The following is a 26,412-nucleotide window of genomic DNA, read 5'->3' as shown; positions in this document are numbered from 1 at the left end:
AGAAGTCCAAAGTGATGAAGAGAAGAAGAAAGGAAACCGGAAGGTGACGCGGAAAGGTGCGCAGGGAGACCAGCAGCCTGAACAAGGGCCTGGGGTTGGAGAGGGCCAGGTGTGTGTGTAGCCCACTGCCAGCAGGTTGGTATGGCTGGGAATGGGAGTGCATTGGACCAGGATGGGAGGTGGGCAGAGGTGAGGTGGGGGGCATTTTCAGGAGCAGTTGTGCCACGTGCTGATGCAGAAGGTTGGGTCTTATTAGTGAGAGGCACTGGTTCAAGAATCTATATAGAAGTCACTTACAGTTCATCCAAAAGCCTCACTCTCTAGCCAGGAGGTTTTGTAATGACTGACCCTGTCCGCCATATTCCCCATTCAACTTTTACTTTTCTTCTTTATTTTTTTGAGACAGAGTCTCACTCTGTCGCTAGGCTGGAGTGTAGTGGTGCGATCTCGGCTCACTGCAACCTCTGCGTCCCGGGTTCAAGCAATTCTCCTGCCCCAGCCTCCCAATTAGCTGGGACTATAGGCACCTGCCACCATGCCCGGCTAATTTTTTTTTATTTTTAGTAAAGACAGGGTTTTACCGTGTCGGCCAGGATGGTCTCGATCTCTTGACCTCATGATCTGCCTGCCTCAGCCTCCCAAAGTGCTGGGATTACAGATGTGAGCCACCGTGCCCGGCCTCAGTTTTTACTTAACACTTTTGGCCATGATGTATGGGAATAGGCCAAGAGTGGCCATTCCCTGTTTGACCCCTGCCTGCCCCAGAGCCCGTGCTGGAAGTAAAGCTTCCATCAGAAGAAAATGCAGGCCATTCCCTCATTTTGGGGTTTCATAGCTTGTGTCATCATCACAGACTTATCTTACCTTTTGGAAGAAGTAGCTCAGAGATGATGCTGTGGCTGAATGATGTTCCGTATCTGGAAGCAAGTCATCCATGATAAAGCAAAAATATGCAACATTTAGAGAACCTTACTGCATGCCAGACTCCTCCTTCCCTCTTTTTCTTACTCTTGGATGTCTCACTTTACCCAATTGGTCGCCATCTAGCACCAGTCTTCAGTCTAAGAATAGCAGAAGAAAATTCCAGCATTTCAGGCTGGGCATTGGACTTGGATCTCCTCATATTTTACATCCAAAAGCAGTAATTTGCTTTGCATACTCACCTTACAGATGGGGAAACTGAGGCACAGGGCAACGAAGAGAAAGGAATGGGATTGGATGTGGCTATGGCTGTGTGTCCCTGGTCTATTGTGCATAGTAGAAAGCTCCGTGGCACTTTTAATTGTTAACTCACGTTAACGAGTGGAAATATCCAGCACTGAACACAGCTCCCTATGGACAGAGACCCTCTCTTGTTCATCTCTGAGTTCTCTCTTGTTCTAAACATGTGCCTGGGATTAAATGCTTGAATAAGTGATGAAGCTTAGAGGTCAGTGACAGGCCTTGGCAACTGGCCTCCTGCCATCCTCGGAGATGTGACCTCTCTTCTCACCTCTCCAGAATTCAAATCACTCCCCCAAAAGATGGTTCTCCTGGTTCTGAACTGCAGCTATCTAAAGCATTTCTGTCGAAAGGGTCTTCTCCCAAAGCTTCTAGGCCCTTTCTAGTCTAACTCCTCTACGTTTTAGTTCATGTAACCAGGAATCCTCCATAAGAAATGTGGAGTGAAGCCAGGTGTGACGGCTCATACGTGTAATCCCAACACTCTGAGGCAGGTGGATCACTTGAGCCCAGGAGTTCGAGACCAGCCTGGGCAACATAGCGAGACCCTGTCTCTACAAAACGTTGTCTGGGTGCAGTGGCATGCACCTGTAGTCCCAGCCAGAGGTTGAGATGGGAGGATTGCTGGAGCCCAGGAATTCGAGGCTGCAGTGAGCCATGATCACACCACTGCACTCCAGCCTGGGTGACAGAGCGAGATCCTGTCACTAAAAGAAAAACAAAAACAAATGTGGAGTAGTGCGAGGAGGAGGGTGGAGGAAAGCTATGGAGCACCTGCCGTGCATGAACTGCCTCAGTCCTCAGGTGCTGCGAGGTTACAGAGATGCTCTCCTCTCAGGACGTTTTCTAAACACTTACTATGGGAAGGTGACATGGTGATGTGGCTTCATAGTCATACATCCCTTCCATTGAATCCCTGCTGTATGTGAGGTTGGGCATTCTTTTACTGACTTTCATTTCACTTTCTGTGATTGGATGGCCACAGTAACTCTACCAAAGGGTATCTGGTAGGATTAGATGGGGAGCACCGTCAAATGCCTAGTACTCTTCCTTACACATAGGAGATAGTGAGGATTGGAAGTTATAACTGCTGTGAAGTACTGCGTCCAGAATTGGATGGGATACAGAGTAGAGTCCAGTAGATGGATCTGGGGTACCTTGAGGAGTCTGGGGAGAATGTGAGTAAAAGGTTTCCGGCTGGTGGCAACTATGAAGACGTCATAAAGCAAGTGTTGTTGGCTCTGGGCATTGAAAAGTAGGGTGAATTGAGTTTTGTGGTGATGGGATTCGAAGGCTTGGATAGAAAAGTTGAAAGGGGATATCCAGGATAAACGAAGAGAGAGAGAAAATATTAAAGGTGCAAGATGTTTATGGAAATCTAAGAGTAAGCTGTACTTAGAACATACATGAAAGAAAAATGAAATGGCAAAGATACACTGGGACTGGGTAGTGGGCAATCTTGCCTGCTGGACTAAGGGCTTTGGATGTTTTTTTATAGACAGGAACTACCTCAATAATTTATTGTTGCCATTGCTGTTTTAGCTTCCAGATCAAACATGATAACATGATCCTATAGTACTATGAGCTGTAATATAATACTACAGATGTGCAGAGAAAGGAGAGTGATTTATTGAAAACAGAAAAGTCAGTAAAGACTTCAGGAAGAAGACTGCTCCTGACTTCATGGAGTCAGCAGCCTTGACTACCGCCTCTTTTGCCTCTCCAGATGTTGAACAATCCAGAGAAGATCGCTGAGCAGATAAGCAAGGATCTGGCCTGGCTCACGTCCCACATGATGGCTCTGTGGACCCAGTTCCTGGACACGGTCACTCTGCACTCCCAAGTGACCACTTATCTCACCCAGGAACACCACACCCTGAGGGTGAGTGGCCAACTGCTATGCATTCTCCGATCACATGCATTTGATTTCTTTGGAGGAACCTTTATGAGAATTAGATCAAGCACTGGGATTGGCCTCTAGATCTTCGTGCTTTCCTGTCTCTACCATGATCATGCAGGGTGGCGTTGTGAACTTCCTTAGCCTCTCAGGCCTTTGCTGTATCATTCATGGAATACTTGCCTTGGCAATCTTGAGGATTTCAGAGCCTATCGCAAGAAATATTAAACGTATTTTGGAAAAACTGCTTTTCTTTTTTTTTTTTTTCTTTGAGACGGAGTCTCACTCTGTTGCCCAGACTAGAGTGCAGTGGTGCAATCTCAGATCACTACAATCTCCACCTCCCTGGTTCAAGCAATTCCCCTGCCTCAGCCTCCCGAGTAGCTGGGATTACAGGTTCACGCCACCACACCTGGCTAATTTTTTTGTATTTTTAGTAGAGACGGGGTTTCACCATGTTAACTAGACTGGTCTCGAACTCCTGACCTCAGGCAATCTGCCCGCCTCAGCCTCCCAAAGTGCTGGGATTACAGGCATGAGCACCGTGCCCAGCTGAAAAAGTGCTTTTTAATGTAAGACATTGCTCTCTGTGTGTTTCTCTGCCACCAGCTTAGGTGCATATGGGTAGGTGCTGATGCATAACTAAATATGTTGGTATTTAGACCAACATCTCGTTAGAACAAGATGACAAAACATATGAAGATCAGAGTCCACAAAATGTTCAGAGAACATACATGACTGGGTTTGGGAATTCTGTTTCATCTGCATTTATTTATGGACCCTGTTCACAGAGATCTTATATTCTAGTAGGATAAATAAGACCTCCAGTTAAAAATAATAGCAAAAGCAATGCAAGAACAGATTCATAGACTGCATTCACGTGTGTTCATAAACCAAGTGTGGGCTAAGAGCTCTGAAGGAGAGAGATGAGTTCGGAGGAATGTGAAGACTGTTGATTCAGGACCTTCAGGTCACGGGCATGGCTCTCCTCCTATTAGGAAATACCATTCATCTTTTTGAGCCTCAATTAAAAAAAAAGAAAGTGCAGGTAATACCTACCTAAAGAATTGAACTGTTTACATTGTTTTATTCTGCAGGTCCGAAGGTTTTCTGAGGCCTTCTTTTACATGGAGCACCAAAAACTTGCAGTCCTGACATTTCAGGAGAATCTGTAAGTATCCACTGCATGCCCACTTCATCCCTAAAAGCAGCCACCCAAGACATGCTGTTGAAAGTTACTCTTCACTTTCTCACTGGATGTGAAGGAGACAAGTCTGCCCACCTCTGCATTTTCTGTCTGCATTTCTTCTGCAGGCAAAAGAGTCAGACAGTTTGCAGAGTGGGGAGCTGGCAGGTGGCAGAGAAGGTCACCAGCCAAAATTTTCTTTCATTGAGTATCATGGTTTCGTAGACAGAATCAAGGCACCCTAGGTCCCTGAAGACATCTGTGCTGAGTCCTCTGCAAAATGAATTAGAAGCAGGTGGTGTGGCCTCAAACTATGTCAGAAAAAACACAGAATTCGCCTGAGACTCTGTGGTAGCTATGAAATGCATTTAGCATAAGAATTAAGTCTGAACTACGTAATTAGGAGGGCTGATGAATTGCTAAGTTTGCCTTCTTCCAGAAAAAAATTGAAAAGTACGCAAGGAAGTGAGAGGGTTGATGGAGGATGAGGTCACTGTCTCAAAGATTCCCGGGTGAGTGGGAGCAGAGAATCCTCCAATGTGTTTTGTCCTGTGGTCCACAATCCAAGGGTTTCTTTTTGCTTCCAAATGATATGTTCACCTCAAACGTTAAATGTGGATGGAAAGATGCTTGAGATGCCATAGCAAAAATAGAAGGAGAAACACATGAGACCCATCCATCACTCAAGACGGATGTGGAGACTTTTTCACCTTTCTCATTAGAATGCTATTTTCTCCCCACAATTCATTCTGTTTGGAAAGTGCAGTGACATTCATGGCTTGTCTCATGGATTCTGCAAGTAAGGGGGTGGCACCAAGGAAGCACAGCTGTTGAAATGACAAGTCTAGGAATTTCTACGGTCGTTCACTCACTCATTAATTCTTTTATCCCAGTGGCCAGCTAGAGCTGGGAGAATATATTTTCTAGAATTAAAATCAGAGAAGGGCTAATCTGACAAATATAAACATAACTGTGAGGGTCACTGAGAAAAATATTGCATAGCAAGATCCCTGCAGGAAATCTTCTTTTTTTTTTGAGACGGAGTCTCGCTCTGTCGCCCAGGCTGGAGTGCAGTGGTGCAATCTCGGCTCACTGCAAGCTCCGCCTCCCAGGTTCACGCCATTCTCCTGCCTCAGCCTCTCCGAGTAGCTGGGACTACAGGTGCCCGCCACCACGCCCGGCTAATTTTTTGTATTTTTAGTAGAGATGGGGTTTCACTGTGGTCTCGATCTCCTGACCTCATGATCCACCCGCCTCGGCCTCCCAAAGTGCTGGGATTACAAGCGTGAGCCACCGTGCCCGGCCTTCCTGCAGGAAATCTTCTTTCCAGAGTTACTGCAACAATAGGTAAACCTTAGATTGTGGAACCATGGTTGCATTCTCAAGGAGTGTGAGCACACACAGAGGAGACAGACTCAAAGACAACTGCTCTCCCGGAAGAGCTTTGGAACACTGACCCCCTGTACAAACTGCAGATGACCCAGCACTCAGATTACGTGGGTTCGAGACCCTGTTCCTGCATTTATTAGCAGTTGGTCCTTGAGAGAGTTATGTTTCTGTCCTTCTTGGTTTTCTCTCACCCCCGTCCAGTCTCAGCTTCCTTATCCACACAGTGGGTAAGACAGCAATTGTGAGGACATAATGGGCGTGTCCATGCACATGGAACACACAGGAGCTAGCCACAGACTCTGCTCAGAAAATGTTAGACGGTGACTGATGAAGTAAGCGAATGTGTATTGTCCACATAAGAGTGGAAATACAGCAATAATATAGTAAAGGTGCTGTATACATGGGTCACTCATCCTAGTGAGGAAACAGGCAAGACATAAATTATATAATTTGAAGTTTTGACAAGTGGAAGAAAAAAGCAAGATAAGAACATAGAAAATGAAGAGAAATGGGGTATGACTAGTAATCTCATAAATGTTTAACCACCAGCTTTCAGAAGAGAAAAAACAGACAAAGGACTTTTTTTGTAGTGTTTTGTAGTGTTTGCTGATTTCTTCTGTGCAAATGTTTTCACAATGGCCAGTTTCAAGCTACCAGTGTGCTATCGCTGAATATGGAATTGGGAAGAGATGTGCACGGTTAGCTCTTGCAAACCAGTGTGAATGGGCTCCAAGGCAACACTGAGTAGCAGAGAAAGTCTGTTTTAGCCAAAGCGATAAGAAAAAGTCTTTTTGAAGATGTGACATTTGAACAGTGTCTGGGGTTACAGCAAGCCATGCCATGACATACAAGAATTGTTTAGGTAGACAGAATAGTTGTCGTAAAGATTCTGATATGGAAACACAATGTGTTTAAAGATCAGCAAGAAGGCGATTGTAGCTAGAATAGAATGAGAAAGTAGGAGAGGGGAGGGAGGGAGGGCCAGAGGGCAGTAGGGACCAGTCCATGTGGGGCCTTGTCAGCCAGGAAAAGACTTTGGATTGTGTACTATGATAATTGTGGTTAATGCATTTGTTTTTCTTTTACCAGCAAATGACTATGGGCCTTGGCATTTCAAATCTTATATACATTATTTGAAATCTTAATTCTGTAACTTGTAATGCTTGTGACATCAAACTAGTTACTGAATCTCTTATATCTAATTTTTTTAGGTGTAAAGGGAAGAGTCCTTCATTCAATAACTAATGTATTTAGTGTTGACTGTGTTAGTTAGCTTTTCACTATGTTGAGTGCTGGATATTCGACAGTGAATAAAACAGACAAATCCACTATCTCATTGAGCTTATATTTTGGTGATGGAAGGCCTACAAATACATAGATACGATATGCTAAGTGGTAATGAGTGCTATGGGGAAACTTGCATCGCTGTGAGAGGAACAGAGAGTCCTAGTTCATGAATTGTCACAGAAGGTCTGCTGGAGAAGGTGATGGTTGAGTGGAGATCTGAATCAGGTGGGAGATAGAGCTCTCCAGAACCCTAGGAGATTGTAATGTTTATCCTCTGAGTGACTTTAGAGATTAGAGAATGTTGTAAGCATTCAGTAAATAGTTGACATTAACAAAAAACATAAATCATAGACTAAGATAAGCGAGATTCTACTCAGGAGAAAGTAAACTTTTTGCCAGGTCATCAAGAATAAGAAGAGCTGTAAAACAGAGGGAGAATTTTATTTCAGACTGAGAAGATTGCTAGAGAAAAGGTACAAAGTGCTGTGAAGAGAAGTGAGGCTTACTGTGAGATAGTGAAGAGGGGCTATGCAGGGCTGGCACCTGTGCGTGAACGTGGTTCTGCACTCCTGGAGGTCAGAGCTGGAGAAAGGTAGTCACCCCGGGGAGGTCATGCTGCTTACACAAGGCAGCAGCGCACTCCCAAATCAGGATGGACATGAGGCAATGTGGATGGCGGCACAGGTGAAACTCAGCTGTCAAGACCCATCTTGTTCAAGCTCAGATTAAATTGTGTTTCTCAAACGATGGGTCACAGTCGTTTAGTGGACAGTGAAATCAACTCAGTGTATTTGGAACAGTGCTTCTTAAATGAAATAGGATAGGATAGGAGGGAGTAGGAAAGGACAGGGCAAGGCAGAATAGATGGTGTGAGGAAGGAGTGTTTGCTGAAACTTTTGCTCCAGTGTGTGTGTTTCTGGAAGTATGTCATTGCACTGGGTTGCCATGGAAATGAAGACCATCTTTTGCCATGGGTCACAATTTTTAAAAAGTGTTAACAAATGATCTAGAATTGACCAGTAGCAAGGGTGTGTTTTATTGTTCCTCTTCTCTGTTTTACCGATGTCTAGCTAGTGCTTTTCACACAGCAAAGAGGTATTGGGTGAAAGTTTGCTGAGGAATGAATGAGGAAGTGGTGATGGAAAAGAAGGTCTATACCGATGTATTCATTTTCATAGCAATAGTAATGAGCTATCACTCTGACTTTTGCATTTCCTGTGTTGATAATTGTAAGTTTTAACTTTTCAAAAGGAATTCATTCTAAGAGATGCTATGTCCATAGGGTTGATCACAATAGGCATTTTACCCGGTGCCAATAAATAGGCATTTATTCGTGGTGCTTTAGTCTATTGAAACTACTCCGATCAGAAACTGTGTGCTTTACATGCTTTGGCTCATTTAATGTTCACATGAACTCTATGAGGTAGATACTATTATTCTCCCCACTTTAAAGAAGAAGAAACTGGGGAAACCTGGGCTCAGAGAGGTTAAGTAACTTACCTTAGACCACACAGCCAGCAAGTGACACAAGCATGGATCTGTTGGAGCCCAGAGGCCACCCTCGTAACCTCCTTGCTTTGGCTTCTCTGTGCACTGTTGCACCATCATCTTAAAGAACACATGATAAGAAATAAAGTGAAATGCAGATTTTTGAACCTCTAAAATGGAAGTGTCCTTCTGCTTTCGCTCAGTATTCCTGGAGTCAGGGTTACAGTCCGACAGCATAAGCCCGGACTCAGGTAAACCTGACGTTGAAACAAAAAGGAGATGAACCAGGTCCTGTATGTTTCAGGAGACTCTTTCCCTATGTGCCGCACAGAATACCCCAAATAAAATCCAGGGATTCTGCCTGAATGCTCAGAATGGGAGTGTCTCTGCCTACTGTGCAAACAACTGGTTTCCAAGCAAAGCCCGCTGCCCCAGAGTGTCATTTAGATAGACGAGGAGGTGACCCTGTGCTGAACAGGGGCCATGCACGGAGCATGCACGCTCAGACACAGGTGTGCAAGGCTGACCTATGCAGGCTGCATTCCAGGCTTGTCTCTCCCCACTTGTGTGGCTTCTGCCATGGGTGAGGCGGGGGAGGAATGGGCAGGGAGGGGAACGGGAGGTGACAGTTTGAAAAGGCAAAGACAGAGTTCAGATTCCTGTTGGGATCCTCTTGATGATAAGGAAAAAGGATTTCTTATTCACTTAATGCTACCCTTAGTTGCTAATGTATTTATTTACTCAACTCCCTTTCTCCTTCCCTTCCTCCCTCCCTCTGCATAATTATTCGTCATCCATTATATCCAGGAAGTGATCTGGGGACTTTCCATACAATGAATTAAAAAGCTAACAAGGCAGACAAGGTCTCTGCCCTCACTGGACAGAGAAGACAGTAAATAAATTTGCAAATAAGCAAGAAAATTTAAGATGGGGCTGAAGAACCGGGTAATAGAAAGCTCCTGATTTGACCGAGTAGGACCAGTGGCTCTCTAACGTAGGGTGTTAAAGGAGAACAGTTCGGAGAAGGTGACATTTACACTGAGGTCTGAGGGTGGGAAGGAGCCCCGGAGGACAGTGCATTACAGGTGGAGGTAACAGCCAGTGCAAAGGCCCTGAGGCCAGACACAGCCTGAATGCTGCGCCAAAGATCTAGGAGAATGTCAGTGGGGCTGGAGGGCAGCGTGTGAAGAGGAAGGTGGAGGAGTTACAGTGATGGCAGGGGTGGGGGTCATTCAGAGCCTTGGAGAGTCAGAAATCAAGATTCACTCCCATTTGTGCTTATAATAAACTCAACTCCAACTGCAACTCCAACTCCACATTCTCCCTGCAGTTTGCTTAATTCTGAGAGAAAATTGTTTTTCCCTTTAAATATTGTTCAAATATTGTTGCATTTTAATTGACCTTTCTTAGCCTATCCCTCTTTATTCTCCACAGAACCCCATAAAACACATACACATAAACATGCATGTGTGCATGCAGCAATAACATTCCCATATATGCACCATGCATACACCCAGCTACACTCATAGGCACACACAGATGTGTCCATGTAAACACATGTGCACATGCATACACTCAGGAAAACATACATGCACACATGCTACACCTGTAACCACACCTGTAACTCACAGACTCCCTGCCTGGCCAGAATGATCATTCTAAAACACAGATAAGGCTGTGGCCCTTCTTGGCCTATTGGTCTTCACTGCTTCCTCATTGCCCACATAGAGTCCAGACTCAAAAAACGTGCTCAGGACCTTCCTGCTGCATCCTCAGCCGTCTGAACCACTCTTGCAGAGCTCCCTAGTTCCCTGCATATGCCATGTTGATTAATTTTATTGATTTAACAAGTAGGTTTTAGTTAAAATACTGTTTGCTATATGGGAGGCATTGTCTAAGGCACTTGAGATACACATCATTGAGCAAAACAGCATGTGTTGGAAGACAGGTGCTAAACAATAAGCATTATGAATCAATCAGTTATGCAGCATGATGGAAGGTGATAGGCATTGTAAAAACACAGAGCAGGGTAAGTGGACATCACAACTGCCTTTGATTGGTCTGAGTGGGGTGGATTGTGGTGTTTCCTAACTGTGATCTTTGCCGTGGAGGAGAGAGCATCCCTGCCTGGAAAACTTCTCCCCCACTTGCTTCAGTCAATTAGCACCTGGTAATTTCTGTTACCAGGATCTGTTTTCGTCAGTGTTCTCCAGAGAGAGAACCCATAGGATATACATGGAGAGAGATGAGAAGAAATATGTTAGGACAATTGGCTCACTTTATTGTGGAGACCAAGAAGTCCCATGATGAGCCTTCTGCAAGCTGGAGGACCAAGGGAGATGGCAGCATGACTCAGGCCAGGTTGGAATTCCTCAGAACCAAGAAAGCTGATGGTGGCCCAAGGCCTGGGAGTGCATGGAGTGCAGAGGGTGTTGTTGAGAGTCCCAGAGTCCAAGAGCTGGAGAACCTGGAGTTCTGACATCTAAGGGCAGGGGAAGAGCATTCCAGACCCAAGAGAGAGTGAGAGATGAATTTGCCTTTCCTCGCTTTTTGTTTCTTCCGGGACCCAACTAATTGGATGGTGCCACCCACATTAAGGGTGGATCTTCCCCACTCAATCCCACAATTTGCATGCCAGTCTCCTCTGGATACACCCTCACAGACACCTCTGGGGCAGCCCAGTCATTCTAATCCACACTAAACCACCTACATTTCCCTTTCAGCAGAAGCATTGAGAATAATCCATGCAATGTTTAAGAATGTATAGTGCTTTACCAGCCATATAGGGATCACATAATCCAATCATGGTGACATCCAAAATCAACCATCACAAATCCACCCGTTGTCAACTTGGCACCCATTTGCATTTCTTAAACCATATTTAATCTTCAAATAAAGATAGTGGGCCAGGTGCGGTAGCTCATGCCTGTAATCCTAGTAGTTTGGGAGGCCTAGGCGGGTGGATCACCTGAGATCGGGAGTTCCAGACCAGCCTGACCAACAAGGAAAAACCCTGTCTCTACTAAAAATACAAAATTAGCCAGGCGTGATGGTGCATGCCTGTAATCCGAGCTACTTGGGAGCCTGAGGCAGGAGAATCACATGAACCCGGGAGGTGGAGGTTGCGGTGAGCCGAGATCGCGCCATTGCACTCCAGCCTGGGCAACAAGAGCGAAACTCTGTCTCAAAAAAAAAAAAAAAAAAAAAAAAAAGATAGTAACAGTGTCTTAGTTACATCTTGCATGACACAACTATCCTGCAACTTCCTCCAGACAGCCACACTGCACTGGCTGTGCATCAAGTTTAAGGATGGCAGGGAAGCTTCTCCCATGAGGCCTGCCTAGCAAAACCTTGCAGTTGCCTATGGTTGGGTCTGAGAAGTCATGCACAGGATTTTGGCCTAGAGCCAGACTCCTGAGATTCCTGCAATCAGAGATAGGCGCTGATTCCTATGTACCCTTTAGCATTTTCAGTCAGTTTTTCAACAATTGCTAGGCGTTGTTTTAGGTACTTGGTCACATTCACGAAAGCCCTGTGCTCAAGAAGCTGCATTTCCCTAGATCACAGCCTGCATAACGTAACTTAGAGCTGACTCTCCCACACCTGTCCTGCTATATTGCTTAATCACTTGTTTTTTTCATGAGTGTTGGCTTGTTCAACCTAAAATCAAGCTGCACACCATCCTAAGTTCACAGGTGTTTAGCATATTTTCTAATAAAACCAAAACTGGTCCAGAAGCTCCAGATTCAGAAGGTGGTAAAAAGTACAGAATTGAGTGCAATAAAACTCCATTTCAACACTCAGATAAGAATATTTAAAGAGTTAAATATGCTGAGAAGAATATTTAAAGAGTTAAATATGCTGAGAAGAATATTTAAAGAGTTAAATATGCAGAGAAGAACACTTAAAGAGTTAAATATTCCGAGAAGAACATTTAAAGAGTTAAATATTCAGAGAAGAACATTTAAAGAATTAAATATTCCGAGAATTCACAGAGTTATGAAGTTGTAGCAGCCTTCAGGGCTTTGAGGAAGAGAAAATAACCCTTCCCCTCTATTGTGGTGGGTTAAGATCCAATTGAAAAATGAGAAGGAAACAAAGTATACATATTTAATATGTATATGAAATAGATATGTATATGAAATAGTTAATATGTAAATTCAATATGTATATTGTATGAAATATACATACATAAATATTATATATTTCTATACGTTTATCTTCATTGCATCTGTTACTGAGAATGCTGAGTTTGAGAAGTTGCTTTGAGTCTGTGCAGAGTTTCACAGCTACGAAGCTCTTCTACAGGCAGCTGGTCTACAAGGCTGGAGAGTAAGGAGGCTTCCAGAGGCCGAGCTGCTCCAGCAGCAGTGATAGACAGACACGCAGAAGCTGGCTGTGCAAGCTCAAGTCTTCCCAAAACTCATAGACTCCGTGAGGTTCCTTCTTCCCTTGGGGGAAGAGTGATTGAGTTGGCATAGAAAAAAATGATGAAATGTTCATGCTTTTTCCTTGACAGAGTAAAATAAACTCTTCCCCTTCTGTAGAAACTTGATGAGAAGGGAATACACACTTTCTACCACCCCAGCCTTCGAATTAGGAATGGTGATTATTCCAAACTCTGGGATTGAATTCCTGTTGATGAAAGGATATATATGTCATAAAGAAAGAATATGGGACATTTTTTTTTTATCTTACATGAGAAACCAAAAAATATGGCTCTTGATCTGGGGAAATTTACACCTTCATGCAGGATGCCACTGTCCACGTAATAATCAATAAAAAAAGGTATTTTAGATAGGTTTCAATTCAAATATGCCAAACTATGAACAGACCCTAAGTGATCTAAGAAGAAAAGAGTAAAAGATACATAGATTTACATTTTATCAAAATGCTAGTTTAAAATTTCTAAATTTCTAGCCATTTAAAAACTCAGCTCGCTTTCCACTAATGTGGTATTTATTATATTCCACTAAGATGGTCTATGATAAATACTCTTGTGTTTCTGCTAATCCTACAATCCATGTCCTCTAACTTCAACACCTCAGCCAGTTCCAAAACAAAGCAGACTGTGGCTCTAGGGGCTAAGTAGGTGGGTGGAAGAAAAGGATGATGGGCAGACAATTGCCAGAGTCACCTGAGAACCGAGTATTTTCCTGGGATTAGGAAGAGGGGACAACAGTTTGGAAACCTTTGACTCTTCCCTGGATGCTCACCCTGCTGTGTGCTCCCCAGGATACAGACGCACAGCCAGCTGTCCCTGGATGTCCGGAACTCGGAGTACCTCACCAGCATGCCCCCGCTGCCTGCAGAGTGCCTGGACATCGACGGCGATTGGAACACCCTGCCGGTGATCTTTGAGGACAGATACGTGGACTGCCCTGCGACAGGTTTGTCTGTTTTGTTTTGGAAAGACTCAGGAATAAGGCTTTCCTGTGGGATTCCGACAGTGGCCCAGTTTGTTTATGTCCCAGCAAAAGTGAGACCAAATTAATGAAGGATTGTGTCAGTTCACAGAGAGGAAACAAGGTAATGGTTTGAAATGACTTTGTTTCCATGAAATGGACAAACCGATCTAACAAAATAACCATGAAAGACTTCCTCCCTGACTCCTTCTGGAGTGAAATTATATGTAGTGCTTCAGCGTTTTCACCTGCAAAATAGGAACCACAGCCTGCCACCCCACACCAGAGTGACATGAAAGTCGGATGAAGATTCTTTCTTATCTTAAATGTGCCATTCAAATAAATATGATTTCCAGGTGAACTTTAAAGGCATTGGGCCAAAGGCTGGGCATGGTGGCTCGCGCCTGTAATCCCAGCACTTTGGGAGGCCGAGGTGGGCAGATCAACTGAGGTCAGGAGTTCAAGACCAGCCTGGCCAAAATGGCAAAACGCTGTCTCTACTAAAAATACAAAAATTAGCTGGACGTGGTGGCAGACACCTGTAATCCCAGCTACTTGGGAGGCTGAGGCAGGAGGATCGTTTGAACCCAAGAGGCAGAGGTTGCAGTGAGCCGAGATCGCGCCATTGCATTCCAGCCTGGGCAACAAAGCAAGACTCCATCCCCCCAAAATAAAAGAATAATAATAAAAAATAAAGGCATTGGCCATTTGGGCCACTGTCTGTATGGAGCTGGCACATTATCCCCCTGTCTGCTTCGGTGTTTTTTCTCCAGGTATTTTGATTTCTCCCCATGGTCTACAGCTGTGCATATTAGGTGAATTGGTGTGTATACATCATCCTGGTCAGAGTGAGTGTGGGTATGTGTGAATGCGCCCTGAGATGGGATGGTGTCTTGTCCAGGGCTGAGTCCTCCAATGGGATGGTATCTTGTCCAGGCTGATTTGTTTTCCTGAGCCACCAGGAAAGGGTAAAGTATGGGGCGCTCAGCAAGTTACCGTATTTCTGATTGATTGTGAACTACAGGTTGGCAGGATGTGCTCCTTACAATTTCACTTTGCAGACATTTATTCTTTCTAACCCACCACCACTACAACTGCCGTCACTCATCGAGTCACCAAATACTGGGCAAATCATTATTTGTTTTTATTAAGTGTTCTTAAATGTATGTATATCTCAGATTTACTTCAGGGTTTAATATTAGAAGTGTTTTAAGTCTTTAACGATGTTTTGGGGATGAGAAATATGCCATAGGAACTTAGCTCTTGTTTATATCAATTAGCCTATGGTAAAACTGGTTCTATTATACATCCTTTTTAATTGTGTTATAGGTCAAAGTTTCCTGCAACCTACTGATGATGTTAAATGAGGACTTAGTGTATTAATAGATGAATGATTCATTTCAAGGAGAAGAGATCACATGTTTGTGTGTATTGTTTGTGTATATGTATCCAGAGTGCAACCTGTTTTGCTGCTTTCACACAGAGTTTGTTAATGGACTGAGGGGTCAAGTGGGGAGTGGGCAAGAGGTCAAGGTTCATTTCTTGTCCTGCCCCACGGCCCTGCTCCTGGAAACCCAACAAGCTAAATTGTCCTGTGCTCCCTTCGAGGATCAGAAAAACATCAGGCCCTATGCTAGAGATTTTGGGTGTTTTATCTCTTTAATCCTGTAAACAACCTCACAAGCTCAATGCCACAGAGAGAATCTGAGGCACCAAGTATAAGAATGTATTAAAGATCACAAGGCTTATTAAAGCTGACGTTCAACGCCAACTCACTCTGATTCCAAAGTCCATGCTCTGCCTCGCTGTCTGTGCGAGGAGTTTTAAATCATCATGTTTAGGTGCCCATCATTTACATGATGCTTTAAAATGGCTAAATTTCAAAGATTCTGCTACCTGAGACTTGTAGGATATTTTAAAAATCCAAGTGACTTCCAAGGGCAGTGCAACCTTGCAAATACTTGGTTATTTGGTTCTTAGTTATACCCTGACATCTAGTGTCAGTACAGTGTGTGGCAGTTATAAAGTGTACAGGCCAGAGAGCCTCCAAACCAGCTGGTCAAAACAAGTTTAAAACATGACACTGAGACATTTTCTTCTGTGGGGGGTGTGTGTGCATGTATGTATGTGTGTTTGCATATATATGTATGTGTATGTATGCATACGTAGGTATGCATGTATATTAATATGTAAGTGCATCTTCATTAGAGTTATATGATTTAACTACAGAGAATCTGAACTGTTGGAGAAGAAATTTAAATTAATCGCCCACTAGCAGAACCTCTAGTATTATCATTATTAGGTTTTGTTGCAGATTGTCTTCCAGTCTTTTATTCTGCACATATTAACATACGTTCTTGTGAATGTGAATCTCAGTCCCTTGACTCACAGGTGAAGTTATAACACATATCTCTATTTTTTTAATAAATTAATTCCCTTGGCCGGTCACAGTGGCTCACACCTGTAACCTCAGCGCTTTGGGAGGCTGAGGCAGGTGGATCACCTGAGGTCGGGAGTTCGAGACCAGTCTGACTAACATGAAGAAACCCCATCTCTACTAAAAATACAAAATTAGCCGGGTGTGGTGGCACATGCCTGTAATCCCAGCTACTCGGGAGGCTGAGGCAGGAGAATCGCTTGAACCTGGGAGACAGAGGTTGTGGTGAGCTGAGATCGCGCCATTGCACTCCAGCCTGGGCAACAAGAGTGAAACTCCGAAAAAATCGGGCCGGGCGCGGTGGCTCACGCCTGTAATCCCAGCACTTTGGGAGAGGTGAGATCGAGACCATCTGGTAAATGGTGAAACTCTCTCTAAAAAATACCAAAATTACCCAGGGAGGAGCTACGCGGGAGGCTGAGGCAGGAGAATGGCATGAACCCCGGGGGGCAGAGCCTGCAGTGAGCCGAGATCGCGCCACTGCACTCCAGCCTGGGTGAAAAAGTGAGACTCCTTATCAAAAAAAAAAAAAAAAAAAAAAAATCAATTAAATATATAAATAAATTAATTCCCTCTCTGTGCTGCCACCCTGAAACATCAGCTGGAAAATCAACCTCAGTCTTTCTGGGGCTTCTCTGCCCACTCCTTTCTCACCATCTCTCACGTCAGTGCCCTAGAGTCAAACAATAGCAAGACCTGGTTGCAGGAGGTCTTTCTAGGATTGTCCGAACGTGTGGTTCCTCTAACCCATTGGTTATCCATATTTCTGTTGTGAATCCCAAAAACCTGAGATAAGTCTCAGTTAACTTAGAAAGTTTATTTTGCCAAAGTTGAGGACCTGTGCCTATGACACAGCCTCAGGAGGTCCTGATGACATGTACCCAAGGTGGTCAGAGCACAGCTTGGTTTTATGCATTTTAGGGAGACATGAGACATCAATCAAGATACATAAGATGAACACTGGTTCAGACTGGAAAGGCGGGACAGTTCGAAGCCAGGAGGGGGCTTTCAGGGCATAGATAGATAAGAGACAGATGGTTCTATTCTTTTGAGTTTCTGATTAGCCTCTCCAAAGGAGGTAATCAGGTATGTATTTATCTCAGTGAGCAAAGGAGTAGCTTTGAATAGAATGGGAGGCAGGTTTGCCTTAAGCAGTTCCCAATTTGGCTTTTCCCTTTATCTTAGTGATTTTGGGGGCCTCAGGATATTTTCCTTTCACAATGTCATATTTTAGGACCAGCCTCTCTTTGCAGCTTCTGTGTTGAGCTTGAGGCTGGGACTCCAGCACAGCGCAGGTGCGCTCATCTTCCTGGAAGAACAAAGGCAGTTACTCTGAGAGGCAGGTCTCTCTTCTCCAGGCTTCTCTCCACGGACCTCTGACCTGAGCCTTCTCTATCCCCCAGACTACTTTTACAGAAATATCTGTACCCCCTCTCCAAACCGGAAGCTTCTCTTGAACTCCTTGATCTCACAAAACATTTTGATGATTCTTTAACCCCAGATCAAAAGCATGAGTGATAAAGAACTATTTTCTCTTCCCTCAAGAACCCAGTGACCTTAATACTTATGCCTTGCCATGATGTTATCAGATACAATTATAGTCCATTCTTCTAGTGTAAGGAAAAAAGGGAAATAAAAGATTTCCATTTCTATGTTAAAATAATAGCATTTGCTGGGCACAGTGGCTCACACCTGTAGTCCAAACTTCTCGAGAGGCTGAGGTGGGAGGTTTGCTTGAGCCCAGGAGTTTGAGGCTACAGTGAGCTATGACTGTGCCTCCTGTCACTGCACTCCAGCCTGGGTGACAGGTGAGACCCTGTCTCTAAAAAGAAAAGACAACTAACGAAAGCCATAATAGCATTTGTTCATGGTCTGTGACAGTACCATGGTGTATTAGTATGTTCTCATGCTGTTGATAAAGACATACCCAAGACTGGGTAACTTATAAAGAAAAAGAGGTTTAATGGACCCACAGTTCCACGTGGCTAGGGAGGCATCACATGGTGGAAGGTGAAAGGCACGTCTTACATGGCAGCAGGCAAAGAGAGAATGAGAGCCAAGCAAAAGGGTTTTCCCTTTATAAAACCATCAGATCTGGTGAGATGTATTCACTAGCACGAGAACAGATGGGGGAAACTGCCCCCATGATTCAATTAAGTCCCACCAGGTCCCTCCCACAACATATGGGAATTATGGGAGCTACAATTCAAGATAAGATTTGGGAGCGGACACAGCCAAACCATATCACATGGCCTAAACATGTGCCATGTGCCAGGCACTCTGCAAAATCTGTCTTTGTCTCTGCTTCCCCAACACCCACACCATGCCTCTCTATCCCAAGACAATTGGGAGGTTTGCCTAAAGCCTGAAGAGTTGGCCAGATTGTCAGATTGTCTGGCTTTGAGTCTTTCCCCTAACGATTATTAACTGTGTGAAATTGGGCAAAAGGGGTTGTAATTTCTCCTCCATGGGATTGCTGTGACTAGTGGATTGATCAGTCCATAAAACACTTAAGAGAGCAACTGGCATAAAGGCATTCTGAATGCATGTTAACTAATACTATTCATTAGTATTTGACTCTAAATCCATTCTCTTTCAATTAGATCCTTTGCTACTTTCATTTTTCTATAGTTACAATAGTGAAATTAATTATTTGCTATTTTGGCAACTGACTTACTTTCTGCACTTTCTGTTTCCTGTCTTAACTGTTTGTGATGAATCTTATAAATTTTTTTTTTAATTCCAAGAATCTATGACCTGTGGTATAAAGACCAGATGATTCATTTATACAAGGCATTCAAGTTCATCTATGGCGTGGGTTCTCTCTCTCTGTCTGACTTCATACCCCCAACACCTCACTCTTGTTCCATCCAGGTGGGAATGAACCGAAGCTGGAGCAGAGTGTGCCCAGCCTTCTGGGCCTTTGCCCATGCTGCTCCCTGTGCTTAGTGTGGCTCACTCCCTCCTTTTCTGAAGAAGCTCATTTCATATTCCCCAGCAGTCCCATTCTTTTTTTATTTTTTAAAGACTTTTTAAAAGAGATTTCAGGTTCCCAGTAAAGGAAAATAAAGAGGAAGGTACAGAAATTCCCTACATATCTCCTGTGCCCTCATATGCATAGCCTTCTTCATTATCAACATCTCCTACCTGAGTGGTGCCTTCGTTACAGCAGATGAACCTCTACTGACTCGTCATTATCACCCAAAGTTCCTAGTTTGCACGAGGGTTCCTTCTTTATGTTGCACATTCTATGAGTTTGGACAGACGTACAATGAGTGACGGGCATCCACTCTTATAGTATCATATACAGTAGTTCCATTGCTCGAAAAATCCTCTGTGCTTAGCCTATTTATCCTGCCTTCTCCCCAGTGCCTGGCAACCACTGGTGTTTTTACTATCTTCATAGTTTTGCCATAGTCCACATTATTTTGGCAGAAGAGATAGCTGTATCTGTATATGTTTCCCAATATTTTGCAAATCCCTTAAAGGCAGAGCCTGGTTCACTGTTGTAACTAGTACTCACTTTCCCTCCTGCTAAGCCACTGCCTAGGATAGGGATTTTTCACATAGAATGTGTCAAAGTACTGTTTGTGGGACTAAATGATATTGAAGCAAATTTTTTCAAACCAATGCAAACGATAATGAGCATATTATTATTTGTTTTGTTGGAATTCTGTTCTATTCTCAATTCATCCCCTATGTACTAGCCATGATGCTAGCCTTGGGGCTATAGAAATTCACAAAACACCAACTCTTCTCTTTAGACTTGACAACAGATGCACAAACAGATCATAGTATGGCAATAGGATATATCACACTGCATGTAAGTAGAAGGGAGGCTCGGAATTTGTTAGAGAAGGTCTAACTTGCGGTAGGTCATGGGAAGGGTATTGTAGAGAGAGGGAAGTTTGTTCACAGTTGCTTAGGATGCAAAGAATGCGTCCTGGTAAGGAAGGGATCCATTATTTCCTTGCTGCAATCATAAACTTCATTCAAAGGCATCATGTCTTAATGTTTCCTGCAGTTAGCTATGTAGTGTCTCAGTGGTTTACTTCATGATCACATTCAATAGTGATTGCATTGATTGAACTTCTACTAAGACCATGTGGAGGATTTAAACTTTTTAAAGAAAATAAAAATCCAGTCCTTTTTTTTGTTTGATGTATATGTAAATTGAATAATATGTCACACGACTATTTCATGACAGCCATGATACAGACAGACATGAGAGGTTATTGTTTTTGTCCAGTTATGAATTCTTAGAAGGGAGGGAGGCAGAGAGAAAGAGAAAGAGGGAGAGAAAAGAAAGGAAAGAAGAGATAAGAGATTGAGAAGAGATTGAGAGAGATAATGGCTTACCTAAATAAAAACAGGAAAAGATCGTCTTTGGCTCCCCACCATCTGATTATGAAGATCACAATGATTCTGGGATCTTTCCTGTGGTCTGAATGCCACAAAGGAGAGTTTCTCTGAATAGATTTCAAGCTTGGTGATATTTTTCTGAGAAACTAGAAATCTGTCTTCCCTAGGTGTAACATCATCTTGTATCATAACTCTACTTTGATTTATGACTGTAGAGCATGAAGTTTATTTTGAATCTTCCCATTGTAGAGTTGACCTCTAATAGGATAAGAGCTTATTTAAGTTCCATAGTTGCCCGAGGTCTCGTCACTGGTAAATAGCAATGTCAGAACTGAAAATCAGGCTTTTCTGGCTCTAAAGCTGTCTTTTGCTCTGTAAGTATTGTGCATAAGATGGAGAAATGCTTTGATATTTACAAATGGGGATTATTACACGTACTTTGATAAGTTAAAACTTAAAGGATGACAGGTTTTGACAGCTTTTTGTTTGTGCAGTGCAGTTCTGACACTAACTACCCAGAGTCAAACTTCACCATCTAAGGGCACAATCCTTGATGAACTTGACCTTTAAATATCAGACACCAGGCCGGGCGTGGTGGCTCACGCCTGTAATCCTAGCACTTTGAGAGGCCAAGGCGGGTGGATTGCCTGAGCTCAGGAGTTCAAGACCAGCCTGGGCAACATGGTGAAACCCCATCTCCACTAAAATACAAAAAATTTAAAAAAATTAACTGGGCATGGTGGCATATGCCTGTAATCTCAGCTACTCGGGAGGCTGAGACAGGAGAAACACTTGAACCTGGGAGGTGGAGGTTGCAGTGAGCCAAGATGGAGACACTGCACTCCAGCCTGGGCCACAGAGCGAGACTCCATTTCAAAAGAAAGAAAAAATAAATAAATAAATAAATAAATAAATAAATAAAACCAGACACTAGCTCAGGGTTCCCAGGCCACCCATATACTGAACAACTGGCTATAAATTGTGGGTTTCCATAACCCTTCAGGTTCAATAATTTGTTAGAATGACTCCCAGAACTCAGGAAAGCATCATACATAGGATTGCATTTTTATTATAAAAGATACAAGTAACATCCAGTCAAAAAGGAGATCCATAGGATGAGGTCTGAGGGATCTCAGACATAAACCATCTGTGCCCTCAGGACTTACCACCCCCCAGGCACACCAGTCTGTGTCATCACCAGAGACACTCATCTAAGCCTCAGAATTCAGAGTGTTTATCGGGGGTTAATTGTGACCAAGATCAATCTCCAGGCCACTCTTTCCTAGAAATCAGGTTAGTATTACTTGACTGAATGTCTTAACTCTCTAGTCACATGATTGGTCTTTCCGGCATGGCCAACCTCTATCCTGAACTGACTTATTAGCATATAGTGTTTAAGGATGCATCACGAGTCCCTGGTTAGCATAAATTATCAAGACCTCATAAATACCAAAGACACTCTTATCATTTGAGAAATTCTAAGAATCCAGAGAGTATCTCTTAGGAATTAGGAATGAAGAAAAGCCAAATTCTTTTTTTTTAAAATTATACTTTAAGTTCTAGGATACATGTGCACAACGTGCAGGTTTGTTTCATATGTATACATGTGCCATGTTGGTGTGCTGCACCCATTAACTCATCATTTACATTAGCTATATATCGCCTAATGCTATCCCTCCCCCCTCCCCCTTCCCCCACCCACGACAGGCCCCGGTGTGTGATGTTCCCCACCCTGTGTCCAAGTGTTCTCATTGTTCAATTCCTACCTATGAGTGAGAACATTCTGTGTTTGATTTTCTGTCCTTGCGATAGTTTGCTCAGAATGATGGTTTCCGGCTTCATCCATGTCCCTACAAAGGACATGAACTCATCCTTTTTTATGGCTGCATACCATTCCATGGTGTATATGTGCCACATTTTCTTAATCCAGTCTATCATTGATGGACATTTGGGTTGGTTCCAAGTCTTTGCTATTGTGAATAGTGCCACAATAAACATACGTGTGCATGTGTCTTTATAGCAGCATGATTTGTAATCCTTTGTGTATATATCCAGTAATGGTTTGGCTGGGTCAAATGGTATTTATAGTTTTAGATCCTTGAGGAATTGCCACACTGTCTTTCACAATGGTTGAGCTAGTTTACAGTCCCACCAGCAGTGTAAAAGTGTTCCTATTTCTCCACATCCTCTCCAGCACCTGTTTTTTCCTGACGTTTTAATGATCACCATTCTAACTGGTGTGAGATGGTATCTCATTGTGGTTTTGATTTGCATTTCTCTGATGGCCAGTGATGATGAACATTTTTGCATGTGTCTGTTGGCTGCATAAATGTCTTCTTTTGAGAAGTGTCTGTTCATGTCCTTTGCCCACTTTTTGATGGGGTTGTTTGATTTTTTCTTGTAAATTTGTTTAAGTACTTTGTAGATTCTTGATCTTAGCCCTTTGTCAGAAGGGTAGATTGTAAAAATTTTCTCCCATTCTGTAGGTTGCCTGTTCACTCTGATGGTAGTTTCTTTTGCTGTGCCGAAGCTCTTTGCTTTAATTTGTCAATTTTGGCTTTTGTTGCCATTGTTTTTGGTGTTTTAGTCATGAAGTCCTTGCCCATGTCTATGTCCTGAATGGTATTGCCTAGGTTTTCTTCTAGGGTTTTTATGGTTTTAGGTCTAACATGTAAGTCTTTAATCCATCTTGAATTAATTTTTGTATAAGGTGCAAGGAAGGGATCCAGTTTCAGCTTTCTACATATGGCTAGCCAGTTTTCCCAGCATCATTTATTAAAAAGGGAATCCTTTCCCCATTTCTTGTTTTTGTCATGTTTGTCAAAGATCAGATGGTTGTAGATGTGTGGTATTATTTCTGAGGGCTCTGTTCTGTTCCATTGGTCTATATCTCTGTTTTGGTACCAGTACCATGCTGTTTTGGTTACTGTAGCCTTGTAGTATAATTTGAAGTCAGGTAGTGTGTTGCCTCCAGCTTTGTTCTTTTGGCTTAGGATTGTCTTGGCAATGCAGGCACCTTTTTGGTTCCATATGAACTTGAAAGTAGTTTTTTCCAATTCTGTGAAGAAAGTCATTGGTAGCTTGATGGGGGTGGCATTGAATCTATAAATTACCTTGGGCAGTATGGCCATTTTCACAATATTGATTCTTCCTATCCATGAGCATGGAATGTTCTTCCATTTGTTTGTGTCCTCTTTTATTTCATTGAGCAGTGGTTTGTAGTTCTCCTTGAAGAGATCCCTCATGTCCCTTGTAAGTTGGATTCCTAGGTATTTTATTCTCTTTGAAGCAATTGTGAATGGGAGTTCACTCATGATTTGGCTCTCTGTTTGTCTGTTACTGGTGTGTAGGAATGCTTGTGATTTTTGCACATTGATTTTGTATCCTGAGACTTTGCTGAAGGTTCTTATCAGCTTCAGGAGATTTTGGGCTGAGATGATGGGGTTTTCTAGATATACAATCATGTCATCTGCAAACAGGGACAATTTAACTTCCTCTTTTCCTAATTGAATACCCTTTATTTCTTTCTCCTGCCTGATTGCCTTGGCCAGAACTTCCAACACTATGTTGAATAGGAATGGTGAGAGAAGGCATCCCTGTCTTGTGCCAGTTTTCAAAAAGAATGCTTCCAGGTTTTGCCCATTCAGTATGATATTGGCTGTGGGTTTCTCATAAATAGCTCTTATTATTTTGAGATACGTCCCATCAATACCTAGTTTATTGAGAGTTTTTAGCATGAAGTGCTGTTGAATTTTGTCAAAGGCCTTTTCTGCATCTATTGAGATAATCATGTGGTTTCTGTCTTTGGTTCTGCTTATATGATGAATTACGTTTATTGATTTGCGTATGTTGAACCAGCCTTGCATCCCAGGGATGAAGCCAACTTGATTGTGATGGATAAGCTTTTTGATGTGCTGCTGGAATCGGTTTGCCAGTATTTTACTGAGGATTTTTGCATCGATGTTCATCAGGGATATTGGTCTGAAATTCTCTTTTTTCGATGTGTCTCTGCCAGGCTTTGATATCAGGATGATGCTGGCCTCATAAAATGGGTTAGGGAGGATTCTCTCTTTTTCTATCGATTGGAATAGTTTCAGAAGGAATGGTACCAACTCCTCCTTGTACCTCTGGTGGAATTTGGCTGTGAATCCATCTGGTCCTGGACTTTTTTTGGTTGGTAGGCTATTAATCACTGCCTCAATTTCAGAGCCTGTTATTGGTCTATTCAGGGATTCAACTTCTTCCTGGTTTAGTCTTGGGAGGGTGTATGTGTCGAGGAATTTATCCATTTCTTCTAGATTTTCTAGTTTATTTGCATAGAGGTGTTTATAGTATTCTTTGATGGTAGTTTGTATTTCTGTGGGATTGGTGGTGATATCCCCTTTATCATTTTTTATTGCGTCTATTTGATTCTTCTCTCTTTTCTTCTTTATTAGTCTTGCTAGCGGTCTATCAATTTTGTTGATCTTTCCAAAAAAGCAGCTCCTGCATTCATTGATTTTTTGAAGGGTTTTTTGTGTCTCTATTTCCTTCAGTTCTGCTCTGATCTTCGTTATTTCTTGCCTTCTGCTAGCTTTTGAATGTGTTTGCTCTTGCTTCTCTAGTTCTTTTAAGAGTGATGTTAGGGTGTCAATTTTAGATCTTTCCTGCTTTCTCTTGTGGGCATTTAGTGCTATGAATTTCCCTCTACACACTATTAAATGTGTCCCAGAGATTCTTGTATGTTGTGTCTTTGTTCTTATTGGTTTCAAAGAACATCTTTATTTCTGCCTTCATTTCATTATGTACCCAGTAGTCATTCAGGAGCAGGTTGTTCAGTTTCCATGTAGTTGAGCGGTTTTGAGTGAGTTTCTTAATCCTGAGTTCTAATTTGATTGCACTATGGTCTGAGAGACAGCTTGTTATAATTTCTGTTCTTTTACATATGCTGAGGAGAGCTTTACTTCCATCTATGTGGGCAATTTTGGAATAAGTGTGATGTGGTGCTGAGAAGGATGCATATTCTGTTGATTTGGGGTGGAGAGTTCTGTAGATGTCTACTAGGTCTGCTTGGTTCAGAGCTGAGTTCAAGTCCTGTATATCCTTGTTAACTTTCTGTCTCATTGATCTGTCTAATATTGACAGTGGGGTATTAAAGTCTCCCATTATTATTGTGTGGGAGTCTAAGTCTCTTTGTAGGTCTCTAAGGACTTGGTTTATGAATCTGGGTGCTCCTGTATTGGGTGCATATATATTTAGGATAGTCAGCTCTTCTTGTTGAATTGATCCCTTTACCATTATGTAATGGCTTTGTCTCTTTTGATCTTTGTTGGTTTAAAGCCTGTTTTATCAGAGACTAGGATTGCAACTCCTGCTTTTTTTTTGTTTTCCATTTACTTGGTAGATCTTCCTCTATCCCTTTATTTTGAGCCTATGTGTGTCTCTGCACGTGAGATGGGTTTCCTGAATACAGCACACTGATGGGTCTTGACTCTTTATCCAATTTGCCAGTCTCCGTCTAGCTTTGTTCTGTTGCTGGTGAAGAGCTGCGTTCCTTTGGAGGAGAAAAGGCACTCTGATTTTCAGAATTTTCAGCTTTTCTGCTCTGGTTTCTCCCCATCTTTGTGATTTTATCTACCTTTGTTCTTTGATGATGGTGACGTACAGATGGGGTTTTGGTGTGGATGTCCTTTCTGTTTGTTAGTTTTCCTTCTAACAGTCAGGACCTTCAGCTACAGGTCTGTTGGAGTTTGCTGGAGGT

General features: G+C 42.9%; 1 protein-coding gene across 12 annotated transcripts in view; it reads left to right on the top strand.

Moving 5' to 3' along the window:
• The window catches only part of FAM135B (family with sequence similarity 135 member B), a 446,472-nt gene that overhangs the window by 398,298 nt on the left and 21,762 nt on the right, over positions 1-26,412 (top strand). For all 12 annotated transcript variants that reach the window (XM_058443732.1, XM_058443730.1, XM_058443728.1 and 9 more), the window contains 3 exons: positions 2,948-3,103; positions 4,216-4,289; positions 13,704-13,858. In XM_058443732.1, coding sequence (XP_058299715.1) covers positions 2,948-3,103; positions 4,216-4,289; positions 13,704-13,858 — 385 coding nt within the window. The remainder of the gene's footprint in view (positions 1-2,947; positions 3,104-4,215; positions 4,290-13,703; positions 13,859-26,412) is intronic.

The sequence above is a fragment of the Hylobates moloch genome, unplaced genomic scaffold, assembly GCF_009828535.3.
Source record: "Hylobates moloch isolate HMO894 unplaced genomic scaffold, HMol_V3 SCAFFOLD_9, whole genome shotgun sequence".
Taxonomy (NCBI): Eukaryota; Metazoa; Chordata; class Mammalia; order Primates; family Hylobatidae; genus Hylobates; species Hylobates moloch.
This window is presented reverse-complemented; position numbering and strand designations above follow the sequence as displayed.